Raw genomic sequence first — 21,608 nt, forward strand, 5'->3', positions numbered from 1 at the left:
GTAACATAGAAGGCTGCTAGAAGTTAGAAGCTGGGGAAAGTATGGTGCACTGGGGCTCTGTCCTCTTTTCCATCTACTTCTCCTCTCCTCTACTTTTTTATTTACTTCTAATTGTATGCCTTTGTTGGTGGTGCAGTATAATTCACATGTTTTTCCTTCTCTCCGACTCCCCTGTGGGAGACCGGGAGAGATTGCAGTTTCCGGGAGACTTGCTGGTGATCCTGACGAAGCCCCGCCCATCTGGATGAAGCCCCGACACCATCCTGCATCTCTGAGTGGGAGTGATTCCTGGTGGGTCGTCTGTCCTCCTGCTCCTGGTCGTGGACTGCAGTTCTGCTTCATCTGGACTATGGACTTAATCATCACTCGTCCCTCAGCTCTATATGAATGAACTCTACTCATATATGCAGTTTTAGCAGCTAACTTTTCTTTAACCGTTCTGGTATCGCCTGTCCGTCCTGGGATGGGATCTCTCCCTCATGTGGGAATCCCTAAGGTTTCTTCTTTTTTTCCTGACTCAGGTTTTTTTTAGGAGTTTTTCCTTACCGCGAGGGAGGGTCTAAGGACAGGGATGACCGTTCTTTATAGTCTGTTTAGTTTTTACCTATTGTGCATATTTTATGACTCCATCTGTGCATCTGTAAAAACTACAGGCATGAAGCCCAATGAGGCAAATTGAATTTGTGATATTGGGCTATATAAATAAAATTGAATTGAATTGAATTGAATCAGAGCACCGGAGAGACCAGATCACAGAGGTCGGACGTGATCATATGCAGTGGAGGTTCCTCTCCATCCATCCATCCATCTTCTTGACCGCTTCTTCCCTTTCGGGGTCGCGGGGGTGCCGGAGCCTATCCCGGCTACTGTTGGGCGAAGGCGGGGTACACCCTGGACAGGTCGCCAGTCTGTTGCAGGGTCTCAATCACACACACATTCACTCCCACATTCACACCTAGGGACAATTCAGAGTCACCAATCAACCTAGGAAGCATGTTTTTGGACAGTGGGAGGAAGCCGGAGTCCCCGGTGAAAACCCACGCATGCACGGGGAGAACATGCAAACTCCACACAGAAAGGTCCCAGCCGGGATTCAAACCGGGGTCTTCTCGCTGTGAGGCAAGAGCGCTAACCACTGCGCCACCGTGCAGCCCGAGGTTCCTCTCGCACTGGTAAAATAACGTAAAGACTCCAGTAGTCGCATTGGAACTGCAACGCTTGTCATAGAAGCCCAGGGTTAGCTTTAACCTTAAAGAGCTCTAACTCAGAACCATTAACTCTTCACTTCATGACTAGCTTCACTTTTAGGTTTTTTAAACAGTTAATGGTATTGCCACCTTCTTTTATAAGTTATATTTTACTAAAATACAGACAAGAATGTCAAAGCTAGACAACCATTATCAGTTTTAATACCTATCTTACTTTTGTTTAAAAATATTATAATCATCTTAAATGTTTCAAATGTCATCAAAGTATTTCTTGGCTCTTGGTCTGAATACTCAAATACAAGATCAAATAAAGACATAATAAGAAAAAAATAATTAGTGTAACAATTAATTGAAGGCAGACTTAGGATTAAAAAAAGTATCTGCTCCCAAATTGAAAAAATGCTGCAGACATTCAGGTTTAAAGTCTGGACTTTGATTTCTAGTTTGAAATGTGATAGAAATAAAAATATCAGTCAAAGATTGGCTTTATTATGATGTGGATAAATTATATGCATCAGTGTTATACCTATAATTATTACATTAAATTTGATTATTATTATTATTATAACTCCTAGTAACTTTATGTTGAGCTATTAGCGAATCAGAAATCAAAATAGTGGATTAAAGGACCGAAGAGGCACTGCTGCTATGAGATGGTAGAGAAGCCATCTGCCAATTGCAAGGTCACTGCATTTGGTGCTATGATGCACAAACATGATGTTTTCTGTTGGTAAAGCAAAAGCAAAAGCGCTCATCTTGTCTCTGAACTAACAGGATTTCTCTCATAAACAAGTATGAATGATAAGGATAAGGAAACAAGAAACTTAACATTAAAAAAGATTACAGTTCTGTATGTACGCTACAAGGCACAGTATGAATTGTTTTTAATCCATATTGCAAATGCTATTATTTGTTGATGTACAAAAGTTTTTGGCAGCTTTTGAAGAAAAACTAAATTGAAATGTCTTCCTTAAGTGTTTGAATGAGGCGTTTAGGTACCTTTTATGAAACATAGGCTGCCAAAGTGAATGTAAAAGTAAAATCAAACAGATTTTTTGTATGCATGCATTTTACAATTTCCAGTGTAATCAGTCTTTATAGAGAACCGTGATGCGGTTTACACTGTAGCTTGACATGCAGCTGTTTGAATCAAATGGGGAGTTATAGGGAAACATGGGGGAATTGTTTCAGGCTACGCAAACCAGCCTCATCAGGGTTTGCTTAACTTTACTCAGGAGTTGTTTAGCTAAACAGAGTTCAATGGACAAATTTCCTTTTGTTTTTTTGTTACCTTGCTATATTAAAAAAAACAAAACTGAAATTCTTTATCACTAATCAGAAAACTAAGATACAACTCCAAAGTGAAAAGTGTACAAAAATGTATTTGACAATACGCTGAAAGACAAACTTGATGGCTTCGCTGTGTGTTAATATTTACTGTCTACAATTCCTTATACATGTTAGGGTGAAACCTAATCTTAAGAAGAACCATAGCATGACAAAAAATATCAGAAAGTCCTTAATAAAGGAAAAACCGTAGACAACCATTAAAAAAAGTAAATATTAAGGGCCGTATTAAATTTAAGAGATATGCAAGTAAAACCGAGAAGAGAGTTCAAATATTTTCACAAGTCCCCAAGTCCTTGCATTAAATATTGTCATCCTTTGATCAGAAAGTCTTAAAGATCTACGGTTATTTGGAACCTAATAAAGCACATTTTTACGGAGACGATGTCAGAAACTCAGTGAGATGATGGTGTCAGGAGTCTGTCTCTCCCTCTGGTCATCGGCAAGAGCCATCTCCAGAGTACTGACTGCACTACATCTCCCAGCAACCCCAGCGCACAGTTCCTGGATGCTGCTCAGCTGTCTCCAATCTAACAATCACCCACAGGACACTTAAGAAGCACACAGAGCCTCAATCTGTATGAAATATTGTCTGTGCCACTCTGCTGGCATTACAGAGCGTTTCTATCTGGACCTGATCTTCTGTTTCTGACCATCGCCTGAACTCTGTAATATTCTAGTCTCCTCTTGGATGACCCCATGCTCGTGATTGACCTCTGCCTGTCTGACCCTGATTTATCTTTGTGGACTTTTAGCTGTGCTTAATTCCTGTCTGAACTAATACACCTGGTACATGTGGAACCAGCTGTCTGCCCGTGTGTGACAGATTGCTTATTTCTAAATTCAATTTTAACTGCATCTGACATGCAAATAATCCTGTTTTTTGACAAGTTTTCCAATAAAAACACAGGATGAGTTCTTGCTTTTAAATATAGGTGACAAATGTGGACATATCTTCTCAAACATGCATTTCGATGTGTCATTTTCTACCCCTGGTACTGTATAGTATACATATTTTATTAACCCTGAAGCCGGCAAATGTCATCTATGTCAGCTGTCGTGGATGTGTGGAGGGAGCTGGAATATAACTGGAATGGAGTTTTAAATAGGCCGAGGTGCATCAGAGCAGGAAAAATGTGCCTGAGTATGGCAGCAGTAGGAAGGAATGCCAGTTTTTTCCCTGAGTGTCATGCAAGGTAGGGTGGATATATTTTTGTCTTTTATGCGTCTTTCTTGGAAGCAGACCTCATCCTCCTTCCCTTGCCTGTGAAAATCCAGCCTATTGATCAGTTTTCCTAGTGAATGCAGTATTGATGCTTTCACTGCTGGATCCCAGAAAGTACAGTTTCACTGCTTTTCGCTGTACTCTGTGTGTGTACGGGGACGGGACTGTCACTGTGTTAGTCACAGAGCGGTGCTCCTCTCACCGCCCTTCACATCGTACGCTCCAACTAACTCCAATTGACCACAGATACGCTCTACCTGCAACAGCTGTTCCGTGTGTTTGCATCTTTGTGTGTTGCATTTAAACTCACAAAGAGAGAATAAAGCATCTGGATGTGCAGCACCCAGAGATAACGTACTCCCCAAAACCCCAAATACATTCAAAAATGTCAACAAGATTGAACACATTGTCCTTAATCGCAAACAACAGCAAGCATTTGCGGTTTTCCAGAGCGTAATCGGCCTCTTGTTCTAAATCTAATTTATTAATGAGCTGACAGAAAAATAACACAGCAGGAGCCTGGTGGGAAAACAGTGATCCAGTGTTTGCAGATAGTTTTAAACAAGGAGACTCTGAGAGTAGTGGGGACGCAAAGACAAAAGAGGTTACAAATGAGGGAGAAATGGGGATAAATGGAGGTAGAGAAAGTGGAAGGGTAATAGAGTCACTCCTTTCTAAAGAATCACTGTGTTGTTAGCTAAGCGCAAGTGCAGAATACAGAGCATCCTTATCTCTCGGTTTTTAAAGTCCTGTCACCACTGCAGCTTTTTTCTAGTAGATAACAGACTTTAAAAAGAAGATAAATGCCTTACAGGTTCGTATAAAACCAATTTTCTCCGCTTTCATACCTGTACTTTGATTGAATTTTAAACAACATGAACTCTAGATAGAAAAACTGGACAGATTGTAGATCTTTGTCTGAGTTGCAGAGATGTTCATTTAAACAAATATATCAAAGAATGTTGTTCTTTTGGGCCAGCACTTAAGCTCAATTTAATTTAAGGTTTTGCGTCACTCGGCTGCTTATTAACAATAAGAGCTACAAACTGCAAGATAATTTTTGGTTTAAAACACACTCGACTATACAAAAATACCCTAGTCAGAGATGTGAATAATAGTCACGGTAAAAGTCATGGCTAGATTTGGGCTGTCTGTAGGCAAATAATGGGCACATCTTTGCGGGAATCGTAGATCACTTGGTGACCCCATAGAGTGAAAACTTTCATACATAGTTTTACTGAAGAGTAACAGGTTGTAGTGAACACTTAAAGCAACCAAGGGGGAAAAATGTGAAACACAACTGTAGTACAGATTTTCCATATTTTTGCCCCCCACCTGCAGAGTGCCACGTGGGGACACAAGTGATGTTCATGGGATAAGTGCCTGCCCTGTACAGTTTTGTCCATTTTTCACCCCCAGGCGGACGTATCTAGCCGTAAGAGTAGATCTGACTAATGCTTGACTGTGTTGTAAGGGTATGACTTCATCCTCTTTACGTCATAAAAGCTTGCAACTTACATTGGCCTTATGGATACTTCACAACACATTTACCACACACACAAAGCAATTGTACATTCTATTTTAACAAGCATCGAGAGAACTGCAAGACACAGCCGCATTGCCCTTTGCTGTGCCTTGAGCCAGCCACTCCTCTCTATGACCCGTAGAGCTTTTGGGTTGACCCTCAAAGAAGCACCTGTTCGCTGGTTGACACATTCGGGTGCATGTTACTATAGCTTCAGAATTCCCATTGTGGTTTTTATAGACATCAAACCATCTAAAATTGTCATATTTGTCTGCATTTTCTAATAGAAATCAACTAGAGAGCAGATTCCACCATATGCCAGGACTCCAGCGTAAGTCAGACGTGTGGTGGCTGTAAACATTTCAAAAAAACCTACATTAGCATATAAGTTTTCAACTTGTATTCAATCAAAATAAGGTTTTGAATTTAGAAAAAGAGCAAAAAAGTGTTCATGCATCTTGCTTTTGCAGCATTACATTTTATTCGTCTTTCATGCATCAAGAATCTCCTCTCTAAAATAGTTCAGTAGGTCTAAAACTATTCTTAAAATGATCTTAAATGATCCAGATTGCTGGATTTAAACGCCTGCATGGACTACTGTGAAGCAGATTTAACAGAGTTATTAGCCTTCATGTGAGAGTAATGTAAATGAATGTTGTTGGTTCTTTCGTGACAGACTTTCTACGGCAGACCAGGACGAGGCACATGGGGCCCTGATGGCTTCTGGAGGAGGAAGAAGGGTTTATAGTTCGAAATAAGAATTTGTAAAAGAAAGGATGTTCTGAGATCTGTGATGCAAAATGGTGATTCTATGCTTAATATCTTAACAATGTCCATTGTCATGGAAATTATACATTTGCTTATGTTTCATCCTCTGAGTCTTGTTTTCTTGTTGTCAGAACACCCTGACCACAACGTGTAAACATTTTGATTTCATTAGAACATCTTGTTCATGTTAGATATGACACTTACGTTTCCATCTTAAGCTCCTGATTAACAGCTGATTGTATGACTGTATAAAATGTGAGCGTCCTTCATCACAGATCAGGGCTCTGCAGACCTCTCCGCCATGCTCGCCAACGTGTACTTTTCTCTGCTCTGTTTAATAAACTTTCATGAAAACGTTTGACATTTCTTCATTTCATCGGATCAACAAATATTCCACCACACCATTTCAACAACAAAAAAAGAGGTATAAGTTAATGTAGGTTCTAGGCCAAGAACAGAAATTGTTTCTTTATTTGTTGTAACTTTTTGAAAACGTGTGCTCAGAATCCTGCAGAAAATGTTCTCTGGAGAGAACAAGTAGGTGGTCTGACACAGCAACAGTTTAACACAGTAAACACAACAACCCTCACCTCTAGACTCACACCTCAACCCCGATTTAATCAGATTGTCTTTGCACTGAACTTCTGAAAACAGACAGTCCAGCCAATGTATTCTTTTCAGAGGATCCAGCCTCCCATCTGTGTGAGCACTGGGGAGAGATGCCAGCTTTCAGTCAGTGCTATAATTTAATTAGAGTCTGCAGGCAGTGGATAGGAAGAGAGAGGCAGGGGACAAAGCTTAGCCTTACAACTCTGATCCGGCTGAGTAAAATGGTTACACGTAATTGCATTAAAAGGGAGAGAACCCTACGGTATTCTGGCTCTTTGGTGCCTGGATGCATTTCTGTCCACCTTACATGGAAATTTTTCGACTTTCATTTTTAAAAGTGTTCTTTTTTTTTCCCCAAAAGACTGCTGCTGCCATTTTGTCATTGCCATCTTTTCAAATATGTCTTGGCAGAAAAGTCATTACTGGAGTACATATGTTATCTAAATATTTAAAATATCCCATAATTCTGTATTTCCCTGCATCTTTTTCACTTAAGTTAGGAAATTAGTCTTGACAAAACATAATTGCTAGAGGTTTAAGGAAGAAGCCAATCCTTCCACCTAAGAACAAAACTATAAAAAGGTAAATGAGAGGTGTCTACCAGCACCAACTCATTGAGGCTCGCCCGTATTTCACCTAAAGCTGTGCTGTAGAGACTAAAATCAAGTCGTGAGGTTAAGCTCCAGTTTCTGAAACAAACGCAAATATTGACAAAAATGATACTCTTCATCTGCAAACATCTACAGCCTGAAGGTCATTTTTACAATAGGGAAATCTGGCTGCTCAGTTCTATAGGATGAGGAATACACAAAAATGCCATGCTTTGGTTTAGTTTGATTTATTTCACACTGCACTCTTGAGAGCTGACTATACTTGCAGGAAATGTCATGCAGTTTCTACAGATGCTCGACTTGGAAGAGGAGAAGGCCAGAAAACATTAAAAGGAAATCCTGTTTATGGCTGTGGAATCAAGCTCAACAATTCACAGATTGAACCACCGTTCTTACTTTTTAATATATGTTTGTACAGTTTCTGTCGTTTTGCTGGATGAATTAAATTAAAATGATATGTATCTAAATCACCATCATTTATACTTTTATTTAAAACAGGAGATGAGAATCAACAAAACTGATAAATCGACAAAGATTTAGACAAAAAGAAATGTCACTTTAAACAAGTTTTTTTGTGTCAACTTTCTTGTTAACTTCAGCAGTAAACCAAACCTAAATACTTGCATCACTGTTGTTTTTGATTATTAAGCAACAAATCCTGAAAATATTCCCCAGTTTTTCCATACTTAACGTTTTGCAACATTTAACACTCTAAAAGCATTGCATTGCGGTGCAAAGTGGTTATAAAAAGCTGCTTTTCCTTGCTTCCAAAATCAGCTGGAGTCAGCTGGAGTTACCTGAATCAAAAGAATGGAGCTAAAGCTCAGATGTAAAACTTTTTTTTTTCAGATCTTATGTCAATAAATGAAACTTCAATCTAATTTTTTTTTTCAATTACAAAAAAAAAACACTCGCTAGTTTTACTTTGAAATTTAGCAACTTCACAGAGACTTTATTTTGAAGATTGGTTTACTCCCTGTGACAGTAGCGCTGCTCATTCGGCTTATTCTTAGTTTATAGACTTAAGATCCAATGTTATTCTACATTTCAGTTATATACAATAGGTTTTAAATTAAAGTTTGAACCATACAAAGGTAGAGATCTTAGAAATGCCTGAATGAAATATGATACAAGGGTTTATATAGTGTTAACACTCTTTAGCGGGTCAGTGTCCGACAAGTTTTCCAACCAACCTGCTATTGAAGCTTCTTATTGGCCAAACGCACCTGATCCAGGTAACCAGCAGCAGATAAGGCAGGATTTCTGGAAAACTAGCAGGAGGCCGGCCCTCAAGGCCTTGAGTTTGAGACCCAGAGGTAACCTATTATACTTTCCAAGTCAAATTGACTAGTAGAGAAAATCAAACTACGGTGAAGTCCCAACAACCTTGGCCACAAATAGCCCTAAAGAGAAGCAAACAGAAGCACGAGCTGAAATTTCAGCCTTAATAAAATTATATAATATTTAAAATAGTGTTGATCAACACTTTCACACCATAGATTTAGTTCCAGTGTTTACATTCTTTAGACTTCCAGAACTCTTCAACCGCTGACACAATTTTCCAGTGCATTCTCAAGTGGACAAAAGCAGCTTTTACGCTGAGATGCAGAATCTTACAGTGTTTACGTAATCCACGTAAATCAGATGATTCTGTTGCAGGCTAAAGTAGTTTTGCACCGTTATGCAACACGTTACATTAGTGAGGTGTTGCATATCAGCAGAGTCGATATGAAAAGCTGCTTTTCTCTGCGTCAAAACCAGCGGATTCACGTCAATCGCGTGAGCGGTTGAGGAGTTATGGAAGGTCAAAGCGTGTTCGTTATTTAGGTGTCGCCAATGACATCTCTGATGTTAAAGGGTTAAGTGTGTTTGTTCTGATGGTTGTGGGTTGATGTCAGTTAATTTCTCCATGAAGAAGGGAGGAGACAGAGAAAAGGAGGAGAGAAAAAGGAGTGAGACAAAAAAAGACTGAGGAAAAGAAGGGAGAAGAAAAGCATTGCTGTCAGCATGTTCTGCATCATACTCAAGACTAAAGGGCCTTCAGCATATTCAGTATGCATGTGGATGAATAAAGTCTACCAAACACACACGCACGTGCATGCACGGACTCGCACACACACAGCAACGGCCCCAGTCGTCTCCTTGACACTGGAGCTCTTCGACGGCAGGAGCTCAGCTGATAAGGAGGAGAGGGATGAAAGGAGGACGAGCAAACCCGCGTATCTCTGCCAGCACATACACGCATGCACAATCACTTCTGGCAGAGACGACATTCATCTCACACTGTGTGCAAACACACACATACATCAAGGAGCAGAATATCTGCAGGTCAAATGAGAAGCTGCAGCGTCCTGATTAGGGACGGACTCTGATAAACAGTTCTGCTTCAGATCTGGTTATAAGCTGGTTAAGCTTTACGACCAACAAATTCCTCAAGAAATCTGCTGCTCCATTTTGCTTTACATGGAAACGACATGGTGGAAGGAACAATGCAGCCAATTTATGAGAACAGCACGTGTTTATTCACATAGAAAACTTATTTCTCTACTAAACTGATTGGTTAGGGAAGTGAAATATTATAGTCTCAATATAGGAATCAGTGAATAATTGCACGGAAAGGTTATTTTCTGTATCGGTTGATAGAAAACTCGGGTCTCACTAAAGCAAAAAAAAAACATCAACAGCCTTTCAGTTTATCTGCTCATTTGCACCATGAGGATGCACCAAATAAATCACCATATTTTTAAGCTTTTTTATACATAACTGTACCTGCAGCTTTAGCTTTTCCTTTATAGTTCTCAGCAAACGCCTTTCAAAAACCTCCAGCAACCGAAAGAGTTAACAGACAAGAGTATTGCATTCAAATAAAACACAGTAAGGGTTTTTCTTATCTTAAAAATACATTTTGGAAGAAATTCTCTGCAGGTCACTACACACATATTATGCTAAACAGTTTTGTGTTTTCCTCACAGTTATTAAGATCCATTAAGGTACATTCAAGCAGCTTTTCAAACTTTAAAAAAGTAAAGGTATAACAACAAAAGTTTCTGTTGGGTAATTCTTCTGGACAAATCTTTTCAGTTGAACTGAAGTGAATATTGACTTCTGAGTTGATTACATTTATGTTTGGTTTACTGAACTGCTTTTGGTCTGGTTCAATGTTTTTTTAAACAATGTAATAGGGAAAGATACACACTATTTCACTCTTACAAATAGCAGGTGAAAATGTGTTAATACAAAGTTCAAAATAAAAATCAGCATTGATAGGGAAACACTAAAACAAATGCTCTAATTTACTGTAAAAAAAAAAAAAAAAACATCAAACCTTGCATGAAACATCGACAGGTTGATCAGAACAGTTTTAGGGATATTTGAGGATTGAGGATTGAAACCAAAAAAATGCGCAATGTTACATTACTTCATTTGTGTTTTTTTTTTTTTTTTTGTCACCACTAGGTCAGTTATTAATCAAATTGATTAAAAACACGTGCTGTTTTTCATCATAAACATGCCACAATGCAATACATTATGTTGTAAATCAAGGACCAAAGAGGCTCGGTGCTATAAGCTTTAGGAAGTGACCGGGAGAAGTAACTACATTAGCTCTGGCACTTTTATATCATTCCGTCACAGGTAAAAAAATAATAATCGTATCTCTGCAGTTATACTATTACCAGCTTTTGAGGTAATAAAAACACCAAAAAAGCGGGATTATAGTCACTTCTCTGTTAGAAAGTCATTCTAAATGCTTGGATACATAATGTGTTTCTCTAAATGTTGATGCTTCTCATTCATCCTTGTTTAATGTATTTTATGACAATGAATTCTTATATAATTTAGGCTAACTATTTGTAGTTCAATTTTCTTTCAGAATTTAGTTTTTTTCATCATGTTTAAATGCGTTTCACATTCTTATGGTTTACGCCGTTAAAGTCATTAGATTTGAGTCTGTAGTCCATAATGCTGTTGATGCAGAAGAATGAAAAAAAAAACTTTATACCTACAAGAAAAAGGCTGTTTGAAGCAGAATTAAAGATAATCAGATCAAAATGTTTGACTGTTGTCTGTAGATGTTTGTCAATCTTTTTCAAGCACCACAAATATGACAGTTTCGTAAGTATAAAGCTTGTTTTAGGAGTGAGTTTTATCTGTCTCTGATGAAAAGATTGAGGTAAAAATGTCCTCTGTGTTGTCATTACCTTGCTGTTGTTTTGTTTTTCCACAGAGTCCTTGTCCTCTCTTTTCTTCTCCTCTTTTTTCTTATCGCGCTCCTTCTGCAGAAAACACAGGGAAATGTGCGACTTTGAAAAAGGTGCTGGATATCCAGCGTGCCTGAGAAGTGTGAGTGAATGTGGGCGCTAAAGGACAGCTTCTGGTGGGGTGTGTGAAAAAGCAGAAAAAGAGGCAGTGATTCAGAGCAACTGTCTATGTGCAAAAAGACAGATGAAGTGACGGGATGTCATAACATGCCGACATACTGAAGTGTGTTGAAGCGCACTGAGGTTTATACAGTCGTTATGGCCATATGCTCAGATAACTGCCGTTCAATGCTATTATCAACCAGGATTGATTCCCTGCCAACACGATTGTGCATTCCAGAATTAAATCTAAAATATTGGCAAAAAATCCAATAAAGTAATTTATTGATCAACTCAGTTTGTTGTTATTTTATGGTGATTTCAGTGTCTTTTGGAAAAAAGAAGTAAAGATTTTCTTCGTCTTCACAGCAGCTACATCCTTGTCCTAAATGCTACTTTAATGAAGTCAGCATTCAGACCCGACGTGCAGACATTATTATCATGCAGAGTTGATGTTCACTTCTCAGATTAATGCCTCTCCCTTTCCTTTGTTTTGTGCAAATGAGCCTGTTCTGATGCCAGCAGGCTTTAGCTGTGCCAAAGAGAAAGGCTTCAGTTTATATCTGCAGCCTATGATCTGGTCATTATGAAAACAAAACAAAAAAATATGCTTTAATTGCGGTGATTAAACTCTCTGTGCAATTACTGCATTTGCTGTTAATGTGTTTGTTTGTGTGGATAATGTCTGTTTAATCATTCAAATGACTGGAAATCAGCTTTTGAAACGTTTGAATTAATAAAAATGTTATTTGAAATATTAAAAAAGGAAAACTTAAAATACAATCATAACTTAATTAGTCATTAAATTAGATAAAACCTTCATTAACAGTTGCAGGCAGCTTTGTTGAAGCCTGAGGTGTCGAACATCTGCATGAGCTAACCTGCAGACCGCCGTTCAGCGAAGCCGCTTGCTGCTTTTTGGGGGCATTTTGTTGACACTCCCATCAGCAGGTTTGAACATATTTTCTCTGCAGGCAGACGCCAGGTCTGCTGCTATTACCCATAAAGAAATGATTTTACCATCACCCTAATGTTGCTTAGCAGCAGTAGCAGCCATTACACTCCCATCTGATTTTGACTGACAAAACAGATCCAATCTCTCCTCCACATTTCTCATTGGCTTTGCTTTTAACTTGCCTTTTTAATCAGTTTCTTTCTGTTAGCCAGAAAAATCCCAAAGGAAGAGACGACCATGTGCTCAGCTAGACGTGGCCAAATGAAAATCGGTTCTGGCAGCAGCTCCTCAGTCGGGGGGGAACTAGTTTCTTTCAGATTAGAAATGAATTAGATTCTAAGGGTTTTTTAGACCGGCTAAGATGTTTTCTACTCCAAGTTTCACAAATCAGTTTGCACCAAAGGTTGGTGGTGAACCACAGTCTGCAACTAGTTGAAGGACAAAACTGCAAGACAAAATCCAGATTTACAACAAATTCCTGTTAAATTCAAATGAAATTACTTGCTACTAAAATTAAGTTAGCAAACGTTGCAATGACACAGAAATGTTCTGTTTATCACAACCAACTTCTGACAAGTTCTTTCACATCACTCACTATCTATGATTCAATCAAATAAATAAAGTGTTACTTTAAAGTCCCACTCCAATCGTCTTTGATCTATTGTAAAAGTATTCCTAGTGGTCAAAATAAAAAAAAATAAAAACTGTCAATTTTTAGAACATAGTTTCTGCATAGCAGTATGAGTATTTATATATTCTTCCATGTATTTATCTGGTAATTATTCTTTTGATATAGATATTTTAACTCCAGGGCGATCGTCCACAGCAGTGATTGAGCCCTCTTAGCGGTAGCATCCTCTGTGAACATGAGTGATGTGTCCCCCAAATATTCTTTCTCCACTTGAGCATCAATCAAGCCAGATTTCTATTTAAGCCTCATTTTGAGCATTAATATGCTGTGTGTGTGGGTGTATGTGTGTTTTTTTTTGGGTGGGGGGTGTCTATTTTTTTCTTTTTTGTCCTGTTTTGTCATGCCAACAAAAATGGTGATAAAACAAAGACTTTAATGGATCTATTCATCAGAATGGAGCAGAGCAAGGAGCTTGTAGTCGGTTCAACATATTTTATACATCACAAATAAGCTCTAACAGCCTTTTTTTCATCTGCTCCTGATTCACAATAATATCAATAAAGAAATGCTCAAAAATGCTATTTTAATCTTAGCTTTATTTATATACGTCCTCCATCTAGAGAAAAATATCACAAGATCATGTTGAAAACACCAAAAAGCCATTATTATCGGAGTGGGTCTTCAAAAGTATTTACAACATCCATAAAAATTATACTTTAAAGATTAAATAAAATTAGCTTTTAAGCTTTTGGCTCTTAGTGAAAAAAACTGTGAAAATAATTTACAAATAACTCATCCTTTATTTGCTACCAGGAATCCCAGAGTGGTGAAAAGCAGCTGAGAGAATTCTCACACTTCATAAATTTGGAGAAACTGAGTCGACAACATTAATAGACAGAAGCGATGATCGGGATCATTTTGAGAGAACTTAATACTGTAAATATTTTAATGTTTTACATTACAGTGACAGCAGAGAAAAGACTTGCGTGTGCAAAGTGAGAAAAGTGGTTAGAGGCATTTTTAAGACCTGAATATTTGTTTTTGCAGCCAGAACTGGGCTCTAATGAAAAGTTTTGATGTACTATTTAGCTAAAACAAGTCTTAACTCACAAGAAAGCTGACCTATTTTTTCTTAAAGTTAAATGGGATATACCACTGAGCAAGTGGACCACAGAACACATTTTCTGTTGCACTGATGTCACCATGAGTTTTGGGTTAAAGCTGCTGACCAACATAACCAATGTATATAAATACACGAGCATACAGCAAAAAGTTTTTGCCTCCTTCTAGATTTCTGTTCTTTAACATCTGGATCACACACAAATATGTTAAATTTTAAAATCCTTTAGACAACCAGATTGAATACAAAATGCAGTCTCAAAATTATTATTTTATTTACCATAAAGGGGGAAAAAATTACAACCCTATCTGTCTCTGTGTGAAGAAGTATTTGCGCCCTTTGTTAAATCACAGAAAAACTGACTAATCCCAAAGTTGGGACAGATGAGGTCAATTTCTCAGGCCAAACCCACACCTGATTACCACCATACTTATTCAATCAAGAAATCACTAAAATAGAATCTGTGTATTAGGCTACAAGATCTCTAGAACTAACACATCATGCCACAATCCAAAGAAATTCCAGAAGAAATTAGAAAGAAAGTGATTTAAATCCATCAGAGTGGAAAAGGTTACAAAACCCTCTCCGAGGATTTGGGGCTCCAGCGAACCCCTGTCAGAGCTAATATTCACACATGGAGAAAACTGGGAACAGTGGCAAACCTTCCCAGGAGTGGTCCACCAACTAAAATTACTCCAAGAGTGCGACAGCGACTCATCCAGGAGGTCACAAAAGACCCGCGGACAACATCAAAAGATCTGCAGGCCTCGCTGGCCTCAGCTAAGGTCAGTGTTCATGACTCCACCATAAGAAAAACGGTGGCCAAAAATGACATCTATGAGAGAGATCCAAGGCAAAAACCTCTGCTGTCAGCAAAGAACACAAAGGATTGTCTGAATTTTGACAAAAACCATCTTGATAATTCTCAAGACTTTTGGAGAAACTGTGGACTGAAGAGTCAAAAATTGACATTTTTGGAGGGTGTGCTGCCCGTTACATCTGGCGTAAAAATGGCCCTGCCTTTGGTAAAAGAATATTATGCCAACAGAGAAACATGGTGGTGGTAGTGAGATGATCTGGAGCTGCTTTGCTGCCTCAGGATCTGGACTACTTGTTGTGATTGATGGACGAATGACGAATGAAGAAGATCCTGAAGGAGAACGTGCAGCCATCAGTTTGTGCCCTCAAACTCAAGTGCTCTTAGATCATGCAGCAGGACAATGATCCGAAGCACACCAGCAAGTCTACCTCTGAACGGTTCCAAGAAACAAAATAAAGCTTTTGGAGTTGCCAGGTCAAAGTCCAGATTTAAATCCTCATGAACTGCTGTGGTGTGACCTTAAACATGGAGTTCATGCTAGAAAACCCCTTAATGTGGCGGCGTTGAAACAATTCTGACAGGAGGAGTGGGCCAAGAATCCTCCAGAGAGATGTGAAAGACTCAACACCAATTACCGCCAACACTTGACTTCTGTCATTACTTCAGAGGGTGGCCCCTCCTGTTACTAGGTTAGGGAGGAAACTACTTTTCCACATAAGGTCACATAGGTTTGGATTTTTATGCACCTTTAATCGGTGAAATCATAATTTTGAAACTGAATTTAGTATTTCCTTGGATCGTCTTTGAGTAATATTAAATTAGGTTGATGGTTTGAGACCTTTGTGTGTGATTCATATGCAAAAAAAAAACAGAAATCAGGAAGGAGGCAAATACTTTTTCACTACACTGTACGCCTGAATAGACAAAGTTTTTGTAAAATCTACAAAGTGACTATACAAAGATTTATTTAAAAAGTATAATAAAAATAAAATAAAAATATTACTGAGGGTAAAGAATCTAAAATCAAATTATCATGATTACGATTGACAGTAAAGATCATAAAATGAAAATGCTAAAAGGGACAGCTCAATGTGCTGTGACTGCTTTTGTAAAATAAACACAAGGTCCTTGTTTTTTTTTGTTTTGTTTTTTACACTTTTCCCCCCAAAATATCCAGAGACTAGAAGTGAATACCTAATAACAGTCCCTCCAACAACCCCACACTGGTAAGACGAGGAGAGAAGCACCTGAAACACAGGACAGAAAAAAAACCTGTACCTCCGGTCTGCCCCTGTCAGCCTGGGAAGAAGGTGAGGTGGAGGAAGGAGCAGCTTCAGATGTCTTCTGCAGAATTTGAAAAACAAAAAGAGAAAGTTACATATGAAGTCAGTGAGACTAAATAAGAAAGAGCAACAACAAACGGAAACAGAGATGACAGGGCTAATTTGAAAGCATGAAGAAGTAGTTTTGCTGTAGTAGACTTGAAGAAACAGCCTCACAGCTGCACAATTGAACCGAGTCATAAAATTGTCTCTGAACAAACTTGGAAACAGTGTCGACAGCCTGTCGAGGCGCAAGTCACTGCTGTTTTATTAAACAGCCAATGTCTTTCACGAAATGTCACGTTTTGTAGAAGAAATCCTATTGATATATTCCTGAACTTTATTTGCATCTGAAGCAAGTAAATAAACAGCAACTTGGTCACAGAAGAAACAAAAATTAAGAGTTCAATGAGATGCATAATAATGATAACAAAAATCAAATTTGTGTCTCCAAATGGTTACAATCATGAATTCATCAACTTTGCTGGGCTGGATCTGCAATATTTGCAGACATTTTAGTTTTTTTTTTTTTTTTTTTTTTTTTTTTTTTAATTGCAGGATCAAACTGCTGAGGTTGAAAGACTTTCATACTAAAAAAAAAAATCCCTAAAAATAAAAGGAATCATAGATGGCGTTATTAATGCCCCAAACTCCTCTTGGATTGATAATAAAATCAATTTTAACAGAAAAAAATGTAAAATAAGATCAAGAATGACAAACATAACAGATGACTACAGTAAAAAGGACTAACAAACTCATTTGTGACTAGTTATGTCTTATCAAAGGTCAGTGAAACATTACAATTTTCTTTGAGTATTTAAAAAGATTCCAGATGGCTCAGGCACACGTGATGACTGAAGATCCCAACTCCCCTGAAGGAAATAAGACTTTTTGAGATTGATAATGGGCTCTATGTGTAATACCCATGGATTTCTGAAGATGACGGTGGTGGGGAAAACATGGCACTTTGGTAAAGATCAGCAGCTCTCTGAGGTTTCATTTCTGAAGCTTCTCTCAGTATTTGCAACACTGCTGCTTGCTAAAGGTCAGACATTCTTTATCATCAGTAAAACACAAATAATAGGCATTTATGGTCTCCAAATGACATAAAAATATACTTGGACATTTGCAAGTTTCTTTTGTTAAATACGTTAAAGACCCACATCAATAAAAATCCTGTTGTTGGTGTTTTAACTCGTTCTTGTGGTATTTTTTACTGATAACAGAGGACACATAAAGAACATTAAGCTCAAAATTACATGTCTGGGCATTTTTTCATTCAAATCATGTGAATCAGGAGCAAACTAACAGAAAAAAGCCATCTGAAAAAAGTTTATTTGTTAAGTAGAAAATACGCTGGATGAGCCACAGACTCAGCAGCAGGAAGGGAAAGAGGGGGTGGGGATGCTTTATGCCAAAACTCAGAGGTGAATTTCTAATGAACTAATGCAACTGTGCAGAAGCCATGTCCTGAAAATGTCATAATCATAATTTAAAGACCACTGGGATCCCTTTAAGAATAGATCAAATTATGACTGGCATGGGTCTCTGGTGTGTTTTTAGTTTTCAGGATGACTAATTATGAAAATTAATATAAGAGGTATAATTTTTGTATTTCCTAAAAAATAAAAATCTACCCAAATACAAAACTTAAAAACTCTATTCTGATTTAGACGTATACATTCATTATGCTTGACTTAAACTCTCATCACTCTCAGTTTTGGTTACCTGTGGATAAAAATGCACCAAAAACACATTTGATGAAGGGATTTTTAAAGTCAATTACTTTGCTGAACTGGAAGCTCATCTTTCAAATGTGTCTTTAAGACGCTCTGTGAATCATAATTTGACATTTCTCTGCAGCATGTTCACAACATGACATTTAGCAGACTAATCATCACCATCATCATTTTAATCTTTGCTCTAAGTGGTCAGCTCTGCGCTTTTAAAAATATCTACTAGTATCATTTATTTACCCGAGTCATCCACCAGTTTCCCCACACATGAAAAGGTAAAATATTCAATCTAGATATGAAGATGTTTTAAGTGTGGCTGACTTTGTAAACAGAAAACAAGTCTAATGTGTTTTTTTTATAGTTCGGTTGTTCCCCCCTCCGTTGGTTTAAGGGGGACAAAAACTAGTAGTTTGTTAATAGAAAAACAACAAAGTGAAGATTTTTGTTTTTTTTCCAGCAAGCAGACAGACAACAGATGGCATTTAACACAACATTTGACAAGATAACAGCCAGTGAGCAGAGCAGCTGGATGGAAACAGATGTTGCATAAGGACAGGAAGTTGAGTTTGGATTGTAGTTATTTCTACAACTTTAGTCTATTTAAAATGTGTTTATAATACACAGTTGAATGAAACTGAATCCCCTTTGAAGTAAATAGTTCACTTTTAGGATATTTAAAACCCAAGTTTTAAACACAAACCCAAGTCCTCCTGGACTTAAGATTATATGCTGATGAATACACTTTCTTTTACTGAAATTCCTAAAAGGGATTCATGATATCATTAAATATGGCAAAAAACGAATGGGAGCTACTAATCATTAAACTACCACTACCGTGTTTGACAGCTGCTCCAATGGTCTTTCTCCGAAATACTGCGCTAGTTTGACTCTAGAACTCTAGAACGTATTGCTCTGAAGTCTTTCTCTTTGAACTCTCCCATGGATCCATTTTGGTCCAAAAGTTTCTTCTGTCCTTCTTACAGTTGAGTCACGAAGTCTGGTGTTAACTGTTGACAGTATATGAGAACTGGATGCAGTGATCCTTCTTAGCATGGAGTCTTCTTGGTCGGTCACTTCCAGGAAGGTTTTCCTTATGATCCTTTTAACCTAAAGTATGTCAGTGCCATCAATTTTTATCAACGGGTACAATGAAGTGTGTTTGTTTTCAGGTCTTTTAGTTGCTTCATGTGGTTAAACAACTTTTAGTTAAGATTTCTTGATTCACCAGTTTGGGGTGTAACTCATTAAAAAAATAGATTTTGTAATAATTTGTTTTTTTTTCTATCTACACAGGTTTATGGACTCAGGTTTCTAAGTGTGTGTGGTTATTGAACCTCACAGTTGCAAAAACAGTCGTGTTTTTCTGCAAATGAAGTTGATGAATCAGCTTTTGGCGTCTGAATGCTAAAATGGAGGAACAGTTACTGAAGTGGGTTACATGACAAACATCAAGCCCACCTCCTCCTTTTCTTCCTCTGCTTTGTACGCTGGAAACTCCATTGGAAAACAGTCAGATGTTGTGAGAACACATTTTATTTCCACTGGTAGTTTTTATTTTTCTGTCTCCTCAGTTGGTTAAACCTCAAATAACTGCTTGTCCTTCTTTCCTGCAGTGAAAAAAAAAACAGCTGAGATGTGAAAGTAGAGTTTTTTTTTCTATCCTGCTCCTTGATATCTTTTGGGGTTCTTTTTTTGCTGAAACTTCCTCTTCTGACTTTGATGGTGCACTATATGTCGACACAGCACTGAGCAGGCAGATGATGAAGATGAAGAAGAGGGGCTGGGGGGAGTGTAGGAAGAAGTGTGCAGGAAAGGACACATGTTGGAATACATAAGGAATAGTGTATAGTGTGGGAGGATGAAGAGATGAAGGAAGAAAGAAAACAAGACTATCTGCTGCTGGAACAGAGAAGACGACAAATAACATCTTCTCCAAAATGTGCTGGGCAGACTGCTAATGGTTTACAAAGGACGTTTACTGGGCAACTCCTGCAGTCTATAGAACAATGAACACAGAGGCAGAGAGATGCAGTTAGATTCTTGGAGTGTTATTTATTGTGACTCTAGTGTTCTTATCGAATACTGCGTCAATCATGTTCAAGGTGAAACTGATGCGCCTTTTCTCGCCTTTGTTTCCTGAGTGGAAATGAAAGCGTACAATGCTGATACGCCTCTGAGCTGCTAAAAATAAGTGATGCTGCACTGATTTGTGGGGGTGTGACCAGTGGGCACAATGAACTACACAGAAACCATTACACCGGGGCGGCCTAACCCCCATACTACAGATCTCCCACCCAACTACCTCCCTTTCTCCCCATTCCTTAGATGAGGAGTGTTAAATCAATCAGAAGCAGATCAGGTGATAATCTGATTCACATAATCAACAGTAGGTATTGGAGGGAAGGCTGAAAAACACAAAGGGTGTATCGGCCCCTTAAGGATCAGAGATAAAAGTCCCCATTTTACATCAATTTTCTGTGTGAGGACAAACTAAAGCAGCTCTATTTTCTCTGAGTGAACATCAAAAAGCTGCAAGAGGCAGTTAGTTATTTCATTCACACAAGTACTTGTCCAACCAGACTGTAGTTTGAGAATGATTCACGTATTTCTTTTAATCACTGTATTTTTTTTCTTTAAATATAAACCTTTTTAGAATACTTACTGGTCTTTTGTTGTAAATTTATGTGACACTTAAACTAGCCTGTTAGGACATTGTGGTGTGAAAGAGATACAGGATTTACTGCTGCCTTTATTTGGCAGAATCCAGTTGTGTAAAGCATGTTTTAGATGGGGGGGCTTTGTGTTCTTAGATTTACGATGGTGTTCTGTATGGGATTACAAAGCTCTGGTACAAGCAGAAGAAATTTTCCCAGCCGCTTTAGAAAACAATAGAAAGGACAGCGGATCAAGAATCTACTTAAACTCTTTGACTATGAGCGAATTCCTGCTCTCTAGCCCTCAAAATACTATATTGTGTGGCACTATCCAGTATCCTGGATGCAATTTGGACACATACTATTTTTTTTGAATATCTTAAATAATATATCGTCAGTGACTGACACTACCGTGGCGCACTGATGTCCTTCAAAAATTGTAGGAAGGCAGTTCTAGATCCTCTCCTGCCTTAATAATTGCTTGGTTTATGGGATGGATTTTTTTTAAACTGGTATATCCCACTATATTCGATGAGTATGAAACAAGAGCATTTTATTTGCCATCTCTTATGTAGGTTAGTAGATTCTATGAGAGAAGATCAAGACATTAACACAAAGGTTGAAAACAGTTACTGCGCACCAACCTGTTGTGGTGGGTAAAAACCAAACATTCTGAGCACATTTTTCCATTTGAAAAGTTTAACCAAAACTGTGTTGTT

The 21,608-nt window shown here is 38.1% G+C and overlaps 1 protein-coding gene across 5 annotated transcripts in view; it reads right to left on the minus strand.

Moving 5' to 3' along the window:
* Positions 1-21,608, minus strand: part of LOC112161512 (stromal membrane-associated protein 1) — an 85,534-nt gene that overhangs the window by 38,482 nt on the left and 25,444 nt on the right. For 4 of the 5 annotated variants that reach the window (XM_024296691.2, XM_024296690.2, XM_024296688.2 and 1 more), the window contains exons 5-6: positions 16,456-16,521; positions 11,493-11,567 (exon numbers count right to left, since the gene is read on the minus strand). In XM_024296691.2, coding sequence (XP_024152459.1) covers positions 11,493-11,567; positions 16,456-16,521 — 141 coding nt within the window. The remainder of the gene's footprint in view (positions 1-11,492; positions 11,568-16,455; positions 16,522-21,608) is intronic. The other variant, XM_024296692.2, reaches the window with a different exon arrangement.

The sequence above is a fragment of the Oryzias melastigma genome, linkage group LG15 (genome assembly GCF_002922805.2).
Source record: "Oryzias melastigma strain HK-1 linkage group LG15, ASM292280v2, whole genome shotgun sequence".
Taxonomy (NCBI): Eukaryota; Metazoa; Chordata; class Actinopteri; order Beloniformes; family Adrianichthyidae; genus Oryzias; species Oryzias melastigma.